The 16,280-nt window shown below is 29.3% G+C and overlaps 1 protein-coding gene across 1 annotated transcript in view; it reads right to left on the bottom strand.

Annotated features, from left to right (window-relative positions):
- LOC106689417 (prostatic acid phosphatase) overlaps window positions 1–16,280 on the bottom strand; it is a gene marked incomplete in the record, with an annotated part of 49,410 nt that overhangs the window by 26,402 nt on the left and 6,728 nt on the right. Inside the window, 1 exon segment of the mRNA XM_067053396.1 lies at window positions 2,764–3,014. Coding sequence (XP_066909497.1) covers window positions 2,764–3,014 — 251 coding nt within the window.

The raw sequence follows: 16,280 nt of genomic DNA, 5'->3' as shown, positions 1-16,280 counted from the left end.
GCTGATTGCATAATACTATGAATTTTCCCATCTACGCATTCTTAATAATATTTAATTATAATGTGCATATTATTCTAACGTTAAAACTTCAAAATCGTTAATATCTTTTTTTTTATATTATACGGCATATTAATATTATATCCATATGGTATATGATTAATATTATATGTCGGCAGTATACAAATGGTAAGGCAGTTCCTGGCGACCACCCACCACTTCACGTATGGTTAAGTTTCTGAATCATTCAGGATCTTATTAATTTTTAATGAACATTAATCATAACTATGATTTGTTGCGATACATATAGATATGCTGTAAACAAGATCAAATATCAATATTATGATTTCAAAATTAATTTAATTAATCAAATAAATTAATATAATTTTTACAAATAGTAGATTCGTATTTTAAATGTGAGCCAAAATACAAAAATATTTGTGCTGTCAAAAATATTTTAAAATTAAATTAAGTTTATATCTATATATATTTAATTAAGCTTGTATCGATATTGCTGTTTTCCAGATAATTTAGTCAGGGAAAAAATATTATTTGTAAACAAATGTAAAGTTAGAAAATTAACATTTTGAACGTTAAAACTATTATTTAAAACTACTTCAAAGAATTTTATAAACATTTTCAGATACTTAATCTTTATCATCCCTCATAAATTAAAATTCTTGTTTCTACTTCTTAAGAACATAATAATTTTGTTATCGTTATTAATATTAAATATATCAAAAACTTAATTTAATATGTGTAACTAAAAATCTAAATTTATTGTGGAACCACCAATACAACAACAGATTCGGGAAACGCACTTCAAACTGTATGGTCCCATATTTGTTCAATTCTTTATCAGTAGAGGTAATGAATACACCAATCACAAACAATAACTAAAAACTAAATCTTTGAATTAACCTTAGTAATTAGAAGTAACATCAGTCAACTAAACCCCACATCAATTCTAAATTCGAAAATGCAAGAAAAAATCTATGTCAAATTTATCCCTACTTTAATAAAAAATCAAAACTATCTTAACTTATGCCTGCCTCATTTGGAGTTATAATAGTTCAAACATATAAAGAAAATACAAGTATTTTGAAACAGATGTCTCAGAATCATTAATAACTATCTATAGTACAGAAGAATATCTGAGTTAAATATAAACAACGTACAGTATTAAAAATATAAACTAACTTAGAATTTCTTCCAGTCTGCCACAACTAATTCAACTCTTTAATCACAGAAACAGGAAATTGCACTAAAGCTACGACTCGTAGATATAAACACAAAAGGACCAAACATATGTTAATGTAAACATAAATCAATGATATGGTTTAGAACACCCGGCTAAACCATACCATTAAGCCAAATAACCAAGAAACTGGAAGGGCTGAATATTATAGTTAATCCCAAGAAGACCGACTGTATTATTTTTCCTTCCATAAGAACAAGCATCCCCTCCCTAAAGCCTTTAAGGTGGCAAGGTACGAGAATAGGTAGCAGGTAGCATAATATATCTGGGTGTTACCATTGACAGGCACCTGACAGTAGCTCGCCACTGCAATAAGAAGATTAAACAGGTCAGGACCAAGTCTTACAGGCATATACCTGCTAACGTCTAATCTTTCTCTCCACCTCAAAATTATGATGCACAAAATTGTGCTGAGGCCAGCCCTGCTCTGAGGAAACTTTAATATGTGGGGTCCCATGTGAAGAGTTAAAAGCACAAATCATCTCATGATGGGCCATAGTAAAATGAAATAGTTTCTAAAATAATTTTTACTTAATTCAAAATCCTTATCCTAAACTCATTTCAGAGTGGTTAAAAAATTAGTTTTTACTCTTTTAATATTAATTAGAATTGTTGTTACAGGGAAGAGATTAAGGTTGCTTTGCTTGAATTGTCACTTGTGACAAAATGTCGGTTTTATTTTGTAATAGACGTGTTCCAAAGATAATACTGTAGACTGGGGTTTCTTTCTCTAAATTGGTCGCTCTATAGACCGTCCCTATAGATACCCTACTATAGGGTGTCAAAAAGTAGCCATAATCTATAGAATTTTTTTTTTAAAAATGGTTTTTGTAATTGTTACCGGCGTTAAACTCAAGAAAAAAAATTTGAATTAAAATATCTTGAAAACTAAAAATCGTAAAGTGTAAGTGAGGAAAACGTTCAGTATTTCAACCTCTTTGTAATAAGAAATAATCTAAAATTTCATCTTGAAGCTTCGTAGGGATAGAGGTACGAAACGTGAAAAAGATGATTAAAATTACTTTTTTAATCAATTTTTGAACATTTGATTTAAAATATCTTGAAATATAAAAACCGTGGCTGCATACTACAAGTGAGGGAAATTTCCGGCATTTCAACTTCTTTGTAATTAGCTATAATTCCAAATTGCATCTTAACGGTACACCGAGATAGACTGGCGAAAAGTGAAAAATATAATATTACCAATGATAATGTAAACCATATTTTTAAGAATTTAATATAATTAAAGAAATAAGAGGACAATTTTATTGTATATTGATAAAACAAATATCATTATTAATAAAATTTTAATGTATCATTTCATTTCCTGAAGTTTCACTTCTGTCAAAATTTTTTATGCAATTTAAAAATTCAAGCAAGATAAGGAACATTTTTTCAGGAAGAAAAAATATCTATTAAAGGAAAAAAGTGAGTTTCCACATTTGAATCCTTATCTCTTGTGATTTATTTAGTTAAATTTTATAATCAAATGTGAGTAAGATACTTACAACATAGACTTTGCGTAGGCTAGGCTCGGCCATATGTTTGTCGGTGAAGCTGAGTACGGTGATGATGGAAACAAAGAAGACTATGAGCATGAGCCAAGCAAACAAGCTGCGTCGCGCCATGCGATCCAGTTCAAGCTCCGAGCGGAGTGCGTCTTCTACAACTTGCGACTGACTCCCTCTGTCGCTCGACCCCCTCTGCAGCCCTCTCTGGCGGATTGTGCCGTCATCAATCAACGGTGAGTCCTCCATGTCTGTCATCATAAAGCATTATCAAGATAAAATATAATAATAAAGGCAAAGTTGAATACATTAATTCTTAAAAAAAAAAAATTAATTCTAAAGTTTTCCTCTAAGCTCAATCATTAAAGGTTCATAATACAACCCGGAAGTGGGAGGAATTTTTCTTTACTTTAACAAAAATTTATAGATAGTTACAAATAAAAATTGATGAATCTGCCAGCCATAGTAAAGAGAAATACAAAAAAATCAATTTTTTTAAATAATTTATTTATTGTTATTTACAACTGTATAAAAATATATACAACAAGTAAATTTGCTATAAGTTATAAAATGACATGATGCAAACACGTGGAGAATCTACTCTAATTGATAGAACTCTAATAACATTTCTAGAGAAAATATCGGGGCCATCGTCTTTTCAGACGCCTAGGAGGATTATCAGGTAATAAAGGAGAAGTCAGGTGAGAGACGTGGATTTGGTTGGTTGGGAAGTTTATCATGGAAGGATTGGTATCTGGTTCTGGCCAAATCCAACATATGGAACATTGAGGTTCCATTTATATCTCAGGAACTATGTGACGTACAGATATCTATTAGCACTCAAATTAAAGCTAGTTTAATGGACTATAAAGAAGTTTATGTATTTTACCTTCGTAGGAATAGTAGTTTTCATGATATTTACTTAAATAAATTGATTTATAGTTTTTCGGACAATAAGTTTGAATTATGAAAAACTTCATTTCAGAAATCATTGGATGTACAGATGTCTGCCAGCACTCAAATTAAAGCTAGTTAAATTTACTACAAAATAGTTAATTATGTTTATCTTTGTAGGAGTAGTAGTTTTTATGATATTTGACAAAATAAACTCACAAAATGTTAATTTCTAGTTGTTCGTATAAAATTTTGGATTTTTAAAAAATATATCTCTAGATCCATAAGACGCACATATGTCTGCCAACACTCAAAACAAAGGAAATTTAACTTACTATAAAGTAGTTTATGCCACTTATCTTCGTAGGAGTAGTAGTTTTTATGATATTCACACATTGGCAAATGCTAATTTGTCGGAACAACTATAAATCAATTTATTTTAGCAAATTTCATGTAAACTATTACTCCTACAAAGATAAACATCATAAACTACTTTATAGCTCATTTTCAGTACGTCCTATACATTATTTTTATGAAATGTTGCTTTTTAAAAAGCTATATCTCGAAAACTATTTAACGTAAATAACTCTATTAGGGCTCATATTTTAGCAAATTTACTCTTCTTTAAATGATGTTCTCTTAGTTTTTCTTGTGTTGTTCAGAATGAAAAATGAAGTTTTTTTTATCGCTTTGAAACAGGCGCCATTTTTTATTCCCCCTACCTATACTTGGCAGACTCATCAATTTTTACTATTAATTATATATATTTTTCATGAAAGTAATCAAAAATTGGGATGAGATAACTGGCTGTTTTCTCCTCTTGGGCTCTTGTACTATCAGGGATGTTATTTGTCGTTCAAATTTATTGGAATGTCCATGTAATGTATCATAAAACCGTTTGTAATGTTGTATTTGTAATCTAAGATTGTTTTTATTATTATTTATATAATTTAAGAACGGTTATTTCCCTAATAACAAATTTAACCTTTTTCATGGAATGGGAATATAGGTATCATACTTCGTTGAACATTAAAATAACCCAAGAATCGATATGTGACCAACCTATCCATAGTTTTAATCGTTATCTAGTATCACGAGAAACTTCAGTTTGAATGTGAAAACTAAACATAAAGTCAAGGCTAACGGAGATCAAGGGAACTTGACAAAATTGAGAAACAGACTATGATTTACGGCCTTTGTTTGATTAAGTTTTCGTCTCTTTTTTAATTTAAAAATATATTTTTCTTGATTTTTTGTATCATATAAAATCGTTTTAGTACAAAAGGTAATACCGATTTTCATTTTAGAAAAAGTAAAAATACTAAATTAGTAAGGGCATCTATTAAGAAAACATAAAGTTATAAGTTATAAAACCTAAAGTTATATAATTAAGTTGCAATTAAAACAAAAAGGAGAAACACAACAAGAAAAACTGGAAGATTATTGATTGACCGTGTGTAAAGATGAAAGGAATATGGTCCGGGTGCGGTCAAGAAAAACTCAAATAGTAGAAATATACTATATAAAATAGTATATTTCTACTATTTGAGTTTTTCTTGACCGCACCCGGACCATATTCCTTTCAACAAGAAAAAATGCGTTAGTTGTTTTATTTATTTTTACTAGTTGCTAAGATTAATTTGGACAGTGCTAAAATGAACAATACCAGCCAAATTTAAAGAAACAACTTTAAAGAGTTAAAATTTTTTCTAATCAATACAAAATTTGTAAAAAATATTTTTGCCTAAACATAAATATACATAATGGAAACAAAAATATATTTTTCAATTAATATGAACTATTTTTCTTTGATTGAATAAAATTGAATTTTATGCATACAAATGAGGATTTTCCAATTAAAAATTAAATATTGGCCTCTGAAATTTTTTTTTCTAAACTAGTTCAGTTTTTTTTTCAAAAAATCAATTTTTTCATAAAAATGGTTATACTGAATTTTGATACATTTATCATCAAATATGATATAAAAAAAACATTTAAAGAAACATAGTAACTATTAAACTTGTAAATATATGTTAACAACTTCTAGTTAGAAACATTAATTGTTAAAATGAATTAATAACTAAAATACCCATCAATTCCTTTCAATGTTAAAGAACATGATTCCATATAAATTTTTATGAATAATATTGAAATTCGTGTTTGCATAATTTTAAAATAAAATCGGCAGTTTAACACGAACTAAGACAAAAATATTTTTCCATATAGATATATTTGACAGAAAAACTCACCAAGAGAAAAGAACTGTAGAGAACTGGTACTCACGGTGTTCGGAAACAAACTAAAAGTCCAGGAGACAACCAAGACTATATATAGGGAAAGCAGGTATAGTTGTAAATTAGGGTACAAATCCCATGGTTCTAAACCCTTCACTACTCACCATTCAGGATTTTAAGGGTCGTGGTAAATTAAATTTTGTGTCTGGTAGCATATTTAAATTGTTAAACAAAATTCACGGTATCCATATTTTTATATTTTATTAAAACTAATAATCCATGGAATAGTGAATAAAACATAAACTTAGAAATACATGCAACAATAACTTAATTAATTAAAAAATATTTATAAATTAAATTTTTCAAAGGCCATAATATTATATAGCAATTATATTATTATTTATAAAATATTGCGAAAGAAAATGTAAATAATATAGTGTTATCTCGATAATCCGAATTAATCTCGCTGCCCCCTGAAATGATGTTAAAAATTTAATACAAAAATATAAATGCACAAAAATATTTTTATTTATTTAATTTTTTTTCTACGTATTTTATTGAAAATTTGGAAGTTAACATTTTTTTGAAAACATCGTTTTACGTTTACTTTACATTACATACCCGGTTATGCTAGGTGATGTTTTAATTTGTTAAAATTATAAAATTGTTCATTTATAATTGAAAAAGAGAATATATAAAAATAAAAAAATACTCTTTGTATTAATTTATTTAAAACATGATAAATAAAAAAAAAATTAAAAAAAGAGTTCACAAACAAAAGTTGTGTTGTACATATATTTCTACTGTTAATTAAATTAGTTTTAGAGAACCAAATGATTTATACAATAGTTATTATGTATTTCTAATTCTGATAAAGTACATTATGAACATTTCCATAGGAATTAGATTACCCGATATCGAAACTAAAAATTTCCACTATCGATTGATTACAAGTTATTGTCTGTAGATGAGGAAGTTAAAAATATCCTTTTCACATGTTCATTTTTATTTGAATGCAAGAATGTTATTGCCTGCTGAGTTTTCTAAAAAAAGTAATTTATTAGTACAGTAAAAGTAGTTTATTTTACGGAAGTCCGGATTAATGGAGTGTTCACATTACAATGTATTTCAAAAATGTAAAATGTCGACATAGATTGTATAATGGAGTAAGAATATACAGTGTTTTATCTATACGAACACACACATATATATTTTGTTTATTAAAACTAATTTATATTTTTTTTTATATCTAATTGTGAATTATATATTATTGCAGACTGAAGATGAGCTGGTGTACCTCCAAACGTTCATAAAAATGAGGATTTTAATCTTGAAAGAATATTATTGTATCGTATATTAATACATATATATTTTTTAAATTGCTTTTTATTATTTATTTAACATAATACTTCAATAATTACAAAATTACTCACTTTGAGAATTACTGTATTTCCAGGCAAGATATGTTTCTTCTTTAGCAAAGCGAAATGTTTTGAATTTTTCTGCAATTGTTTTTCAGAAAACAAAAACATTCTACGAGCGTGGTAGAAAAAACATAATATTATGAAAACGCAACAAAACATTTTTTTTTTTTTATGTAATGTCAAGGTCAACCCTTAATACAATTAAATAAAAATTTAAGAAGATAAAACTGGCACACTTTTTGAAACAATGAAGTTTAGGTTATTTAAAAAGTGATATCAATTTTTATCATATTATTTTCTATAAACGGAAATTTACTCACATTACAAGCCTAGAATGAAAAATAAAACTTAAAAAAATTTTTTCATTGTAACCTAAAGAAAATATTGCCAAGCCTGGTATATTTTAATGCTACATGTTGTAGATCAGTCATGTACGCGTAGATACTTAATATTACTATCAACTACTGTCACAACAATATATGTCATAGTTTAGTAACTACGACAAATATGATATAAAATAACACAATAAAGTAAAAACTAGTGAAAATATAGCATTATTTTTTTTTTTTATTTTTTTTTTTTTTTTGGAGCGGAATTTCTTTCGAATGATTAACTCGTTCTGACCTATTCGTTCGGTTCAGAATTCATTAGTCACCTGAAAAGACTCATTGAATCATTCTTTTACGCTACGAGAATGATTTAATGGATCCTTCGTCGTTTAAGGTTTCTGACACATGTTCAGTAGAGGAACATGAATGATGTGCGTCCTATAGTGAATCTGCAGCCGTAATTTTCGTTTGCGTGGTCCTGAGGAAAAACAATTTTTAGATCTCTTTTCCGTTTTGCGACAATATCATCCTGTAGTGAAAGAATGGGGTTTTGTACAACGGATGGTAGTGAGGTGGAGCGGGAGGAAATAAAAATTTAAAATTATAACACATAGCTTTTCGTAAGTAATGTAAACTATTTGGTCAAAACTAAATAATAACAAATATTATAATCTAATTTCATTGAAAACCAAAAGTATACCTTTAGCACAAGGTATTTAGGTTCTTAATTGTCAAACCAAAGGAATAAATTGTAGAATACAAAAATAACAAAAATATATATTAATAAGAAATCCTTCTTTTGAAAGATATTTCCTAATTAGTATTTTTCCCTGGCCATATGTTTACTACTTAAACTCAATAAATATAATTTTGAATGAAATTTGGAATCATTCATTCATTACTGTTTGTTTAAAAACAGTTTTCAAATGTTTCCCATATCTGGGCCTATTTTAAAATTTTTAATTGAGTTAAAGGGCTGAAAATTTAAGGGGTATTAGAAAAGTGCTTTATGGCGATGCCAACTTTTTGTTCTCTCACATATAATTGTTTTCTCTCTCGATATAAGGTCTTGCGCTCCTCTAATGTCATTCAATATCGAGTGATATTGAGAAATGTTTTTATAGATGGTTCAAATTCATTTTCCTTATCAACATTTGTTCACATTTTTCATACGCTGTTGAAACAAAATCACAGTGAGTTAAAGACACTACTTTCGCGACAAAGTTCTGCTACTCATCTATGTCAAATGTCATTAAAAAAAACTACTCCCACAAAGTTAAACGTAGTAATTTTCATGATATTTGTACATGAATATGAATTTAGTATATGAAATGTTGTCCGAACAACAATAAATCACTTTATTACAGCAAATATCATACAAAATACTACGAAGATATAGTACTTTATAGTACATTTAACTAGCTTTAATTTGAGTGCTGGCAGACATCTAAACACCTTACGGTTCTTGAGATATACATTTCTCAAAATAAATTCATAATTATTGATTTCTCATTATATTTTCATGAAATTTTGCTTTTTAAAAATAGAGCCTTGAATGAAAATTTTTTTTTATGTTTTGAAATAGCCGCCATTTTTTATTACCCCAACCTATATTTGGCAGACTCATCAATTTACACTAATAATTATAAATATTTTTAATTAAATTAATAAAAAAATTGTGTGAAATAACTGTCTTTTTTTCTCCTCGGTTCTTGTACTAAATAAGATAGATGATGAAGCCATGTTTTAAAAGTGACCGAAACTAGAACTTCTCAGAATAATGATCACCCATTCGTACCTTATTAAACGTTTGGGTCAGGTCATGCATATGTCTACTAAAAAATTAAATTAACAAATGTATAATTACCATTACCTAATATCATTATGAAAAGATTGGAGAAAATCTAGAATAGAAACAAAATGTTCATGAAGATTCCAAACTATGCAGAGGTATTGAAATGAATTGAATGCATTGTGTATTAGAAAAATTCGATACATGAACAACTGTGTATATATATTATTTAATATATATAAATGCAAAGTTATTTTCTTTAAAATCTCTATATATAAAAGGGAAATGGTCGACTCTTGGCCCACAATAAACTTTTGAATTACCAAGCCGATTTACATGCAGTCTTTTTTACAACGTTCCCTTTCGCTTTGGGAAGGTTTAAAGATAGTGAAATTTCCAAATTCTCGAGTAGAAAAATTAAGCGTTTTTGGTTTGTAGCTCAGTTATTGTATACCAATCGATTCGTCTCTTTCCGAAGAATAAGAAAAAAATATTACTGATTCTATTAAGCTATATTATATATACAAAAATAATAAAAACTTAATGTGGCTTGTGGTAAAGTAGGTCAGCAAAATTTTGTTTTTAGAAAAGGGCATTTCATATTGGTTTTTGGTTTCGTCTCAAACGACCAAATACCATTTTTCAACGAAATTAAAAATTAGAAATTTATTAGGTCAATTTATTCGGAAGATTTTCTTTTTCTTCTGGTGACTAACTTAAATATTAACTTTTTTTACTCCTTAAAAATCTTTTACCACACTTTCTTTTTAAACAAAATATAGATATTTCGATAAAATAATATTGGAATATTGTTTCTAATATTCCATATCGATATTACAACAATAGGATATATTGAAGTAAGTATTTAATTATCAAAATAAAATATCGATATTTCATTTTTAAATTTTCTATACAATTTTCTAATCTTTTTAAATAAAATATCGTTATATCGATAAAATAATATCGGAATATTGTTCCTAATATTTTTCTATCGATATTACAACAAAACAAAATATCGAAATAAACATGTAATTATTAAAATAAAATATCGATATTACATTTTTCAATTTTCTAGCCCTTTTAAACAAGATATCGATATTTCGACAAAAGGATATATTGAAGTAAGTATTTAATTATCAAAATAAAATATCGATATTACATTTTTAAATTTTCTATACAATTTTTTAGTCTCTTTAAACAAAATATCGATATTTCGATAATATAATATCGGAATATTTTTGCTAATATTCCATATCGATATTAAAACTATAGAAAATATCGAAATAAATATGTAATTATCAAAATAAAACAATTTAAACAATAATATTTTGGTTTATATTTGTTATGTTCATTGTTATTAAGAGTTTCATATATATTTTGATTAGGTATGACATAAAATAAGTCTTCCTATGCAATGTTATCGTTGTATAATTATTATTACTTTAATTCGTTAAATTTTCGATATCGATATTTCGATATTTTAGTTCCGATATAATATCGACAACGATATTTTGCTTTCCCTAGTCAATACATGCCAGGTGAATTGGGTTAAGGATATCAGGATGTGGATGTCTTGTCCGGATGTTCATGATTTTTTTCATCAATTCTTGTCCAGGTTTGGGATTCGGTGAGAAGTGGGTGGTTAAAATCTTTGAAATTCAGCATCATTTTGGTGGTTATCGATAATGATTTATCAGTAGATTTTCAGTAAAGTTAAGTAAATTAATGTACGAAGCCTAAATGTAAAAAAAGCAGAACTGGTCTATGATCTGATGAAAGGTCATCCAGGGATTCAACAATGGCTTGGAAGTAGGAAATCTAGGAGGTGATAAATATGTCTAGAATATCAGGGCGCTGTTTGAGGGATGGAGGCCAATAAGTAAGATTTGGGTGAGAGATTAGAATAGGTACTGGGGGTGGAAACACGGGAAGTTACCACGGGAGTTAGATCGTTGGTGTTTAGCATTATAGTCTTCTCCTGCAATGAAGCTCGGTCCAAGGGTTTGGAATAAGGAATAAAGGAGATTATAAGAAAGGTTGTTACCAGGAAGATAGTATACAGCAGGAAAGGTAACATGGAAAGGGCGAGTTGATATGATAACCGAGGTGGACTGTACAGTATTAGTTGGAGTGAAAGGAATAAGGGAATAGTATAAGGATTTGCGGATAAGAATGCAAGAACCAGCATGGGAAGTGTTGTCTGGGTGGTTCGATCTATAAGTAATATAGTTTCGTATGTAAAAGTGTGTCCTTTGTGTGAAATGAGTTTCAGTCAGCAGGACTATGTGTTTGTCATGTAGGAATAAGTCGAGTTCGTCACGGTGATTTTGTAGGCCATTAGCATTCCATAACACGATAGCTAGGACATTTGTGCTTATAGGAAAATACGTGGGATTTCGGATAGGATCCTAGTGAGAAGGCAGAAAAGGGCTTAGATGGTCTCTTGAAGATCTGTTAGGATTGAAGTTATATCGGTTGGATTTTGATAATGAGGTAATGGATCAGGAGCTTGTGATGGACAGTTTATGTGACTAGGAGTGTTAGGAGAGGAGGGGGTTCATCGTAATATACTCGAAGCAGGAGTATGAGGACCAGTGTTGGTTTTCAATGGTATTTGGGACGGGGAGTTTATCGGAAGAGATGGGCGAGGTGGAACTGGGAGAGGATGTTGTTTTGGTAATTTTAACCGTAAGGGTAGATGAGGGGAGGATTTAGAGGATGAGAGGTGAGGGGCTCGGGTTGAGGAATCTTAGGCGCCTTACGTTGAGGCTGTTGTTTCTTGATGGTGATTTCAGAGTATGTGCGGGTTGAGTCTTCAGTTCGGTCCAATGTTTTTGAAGTAATAGCTGTGTTCTAGTTCAATGAAATGAGCTGGTTTCTCCAAGTTTGGGAAAATATTCAAATTTTGGGTTTCAGGTGGTAGGGTGCGACTTCGATCATGGCCTTTTTATGCCATGAAATGAGACCTCTGCTAGTGGAGATTTTTGTAAACTTCACAGCCTCTGTAGCTCGATGGGTGGTCTTTTTCACATAAAGCACATTTTGCCGGTTCATCTCGTGTTTTCTGGCAGATGGTAGTTGCGTGAGGTCCAATACATTTAACGCTCCTGATCTAGTGATGGCAATAGGTCATGGTATGCCCAAAGTTTTGACATCTGGTGCAATGAACAATGATTGGTTTTTGTTTAGGCTCCTCAAATTGAACAGTTGAATAAACAAACCTTGTAACCTGAAATATTACAGAATTGTTTCGGGCTGGCTCTAAATCAATAAAGAATAAAGGCGGAGGATATTTGGCAGTGTTGTGTAGAACATCCGATTTATTTCTCACATTGCGGCCAGGTTTGAGAGCGGCTGAATGAAAACTCCTTTAAACCACTATGTATGCCTTTTCTTGTTTCAGTCAGTAGCAATGAAAATCAAAATTTTTGTAAGTCAAATAGACTGTTTTTTGTAGTGTGGTAGTGTTTATCTAAATGTCTTTGACATATAAAAAACATCTGAAATTCGGCTGTCCGATCAAGTCAGCGATTTCGTCACCAAACGATATAAAATTTTCTATTCTAGAGAGGAAGATAGGAGGTGGCTTTGGATCTGAAAATCCTTTAAGTTCAAGATTGTTATTTGGTGGATTGTTGACAGCAGTAGAATTATTGTTGGTTGAGGTGGTAGGTGTGGTTAGCTCTGGTTTCATGGCTGCAGTGGTTTGGCTTCGAGTTTTAGGTTGTTCAGCTTATTTTTTAAATTTATCTGCTTTATTATTATTATTTATTTTTTTTATTTTGTGAATTGGTCAATTGGAGACAGCGTTTTGAGGCGCTTTTGAGTACGCCTCTTAAATATTGCGAGTCGGTTTCACTAAATTTAGAAATCGGGGTCCCTTACTACGGGTCTTCACACGACATATTCTAGTCCAAATCCATATTATGAATGAACAAAAAATATATATATGTATATATTATGTATCTGGGTCTAAACTAAATGATTATTAGAAAATCACAAACGTAAAAAAAATATTTAAAGAAAATATATAATATACAAGATTATATTAAAATATTTCTGAAAATAAATAAAATTAAATGTGCTTAGAGAAAAAAAAAATTGTATAGTCTTTGGATTCGAACTCGCGACCCAATGGAGACTGGAGTAAACAGCACCTTGACCGTGAAATATATAGTATTAAGATAAGACCCCCTAAGGGGAATTAACGGATACTTGTTAACCCATATCACACAGTAACAATCACAGAGCGAAGTGAATATGAAACTACACTTGCGGCAATGATACCTGAGACTTATTTTACAAATTAAAAGTAAATTATGGTAAATTTTAACTCACTAATTCAAATTTCACTATTGATTCGCAAACGGACTATATCTGTTGTTGTTTTTTAAATTTATTAATAGCTTGTTTATGACAAATTATATTCTAAAAAAAAACGTGTATAAAAGTACTGAATATACGGAGGCGACTTAATAATTATGAATTAATTAAAATAGTTAATTTTACGTAAAAATTATTCAACAATTTTATAACACCAAAGTATATAAATTTATTCTTATTCCAAAGAATATTTACTTTTTCTATTTAGCTTAACTTGTGCTTTATTGGCCTAAGTCCATTTATAACCATCAAAAACCTATTATTTCTTAAATAATGTTTATTATGTTAATTAGGGTTATAAACTGACTATAAGAATAGAAATAAAATAACGATTATTCCTCCTCCTAGATATAGAATTATTCATAACGAGAGAGGGGAAAGAATTATTTTAAAGAGATAAAAGTGAAAGGTCTATGGATGGGTATTTAATGTGAAAATGAAACAGACAATATCCTTTAAATTGCAGCAAAAATTACAAATTACGGATTTAGACAACTAAGCATCAAAATAACATATTTCACGATATTAATAACTTGAGCTCGAAATTAATTACACTTCATTCCTTAGCAATTACCTCTGAATTGACGCAAAATCAAGTGATGAGTTTTTATTTAAAAAATAAATAATAACTAAATACTAGTGAAACTATTTCTTACCGCAAACAAAATTGATGCCTAATAGATACTGAAGCTACAGCTGGTCAGTTGGCCCCGTTAGTGGGGGGTGGAAAAGATAATAACATGTTATCACTATTAAAAAATGTATCCTAATTGGTGGAAGCTTTAAACTTTCAGTTGCAAAGTATAAATAACTATTAAAACATTAGTAGAGATCAGTTAAATTATTTTTTAAAATTAATTTTGTTATAAAATTCAAGAATTTACTAACAAGTTATTTTTTTCCCTTTAAATATTGAATTTTAGGACATGGGCGTATCTAGACCATATTTTTTTTTTGGGGGGGGGAGAGGGAGGGCCGGGATTCATGTATTTTTGAGGCATGGAATTAGCATAATTTTTGGACTTTTATTTTTGGGACCCGGGTTGGATCTATATTTATAATTTAAAAAAATATTTTTAATATAATTTTTTGTAATAAGCATGAATTATGAAGGACGAAAAGTTTAAGGCTGTAAAAATATAAACATTTTTTCTACTGTTTATATGACCTTTACGTTTTCATATTCCCTCCTCATATTTATGCATTTCTAGTTATTATAATTATTCTAATAAATGCACACTAATTACTAATTAAAAAAACAACATCAATTCGAAACGACTACCAAATATTGAGGTAATAATAAAAGGAATGAATATGTGGAAAAAATACTCGTGGTTTATATCTGATTATATTTTTCAGTTTGTAATTATATGTAACTTTCCCACTTTGTAACTTTGTTAATATGTCAATTGTTATCTACTAACTTTGTAAATTCAGTGTAAATGGCCCTAGTGGTCGAAACACTTAAATAAATATCTGATTATAAATTATTCAGCCAACAGAGGTATACAAATCACAGTTAACCGTGACAGTTAGTCCACTAACAGTACTTGTACTATCAACTATCACGTCCCAGTTCATTTTAAATACTGTCATGACTGTAACTATCAAACAGTTACTCCATGATAGTGGCTGTTACTTTGGTCGCAATGACTCAAATGTATGATTTTTCACTGTCAAGGCACATATATACGATAGTTAACGTGACACTTGCTTCATTGGATAACTTGAACTATCAACTATCACGCCAGAGCTAATGCGATAGTACAATGAGACCGTAACAATCATACAGCTACATTTATAAGTATTCTCCAAGAACGGGTTAAATGGCGGGTATTTGTCGGGTAAAATGGGTATTTTCAAGGCGCATTTATTTTGAAATATCTATATCTCAAAAACCATCTAACTTGAAATCTATTAACACTCAAATTAAAGCTGGTTTAATGTACTATAAAGTAGTTTATTACCTTTGTCTTCGTAGGAGTAGTAATTTTCATGATATTTGCTAAAATAAACTGATTTATTTATGAGTTGTTCAGGCAATAAGTTTGATTTATGAAAAAATATATCCCCGGAACCATAAGACGTACATATGCCTGCCAGCACTCAAAATAAAGGACATTTAACTCACTATAAATTAGTAGAAGACACTTATCTTCGTAGGGTTAGTTTTTTCTATTATGATATTCGCATATGAATATAAATATAGCACATGAAAATTTGTCCGAACAACTATAAATCAATTTATTTTAGCAAATATCGTGAAAACTACTACTACGAAGATAAAGGGCAGGAACTACTTTACATTACATTAAACTATCTTTAATTTAAGTACTAATAGACATCTGTACGTCGAATGGTTTTGGAGATATAAACTTCTCAAAATAAATTCACTTACTACTGATCTTTCAGTACATTTTTTTCTGAAACGTTGCTTTTTAAAAAGCTATATCTCGAATAA

Source organism: Halyomorpha halys, unplaced genomic scaffold (assembly GCF_000696795.3).
Source record: "Halyomorpha halys isolate HHAL.00 unplaced genomic scaffold, Hhal_1.1 Scaffold1355.1, whole genome shotgun sequence".
Taxonomy (NCBI): domain Eukaryota; kingdom Metazoa; phylum Arthropoda; class Insecta; order Hemiptera; family Pentatomidae; genus Halyomorpha; species Halyomorpha halys.
Note: the sequence above shows the minus strand (reverse complement) of the source record. Positions and strands in the feature narration are given on the sequence as shown.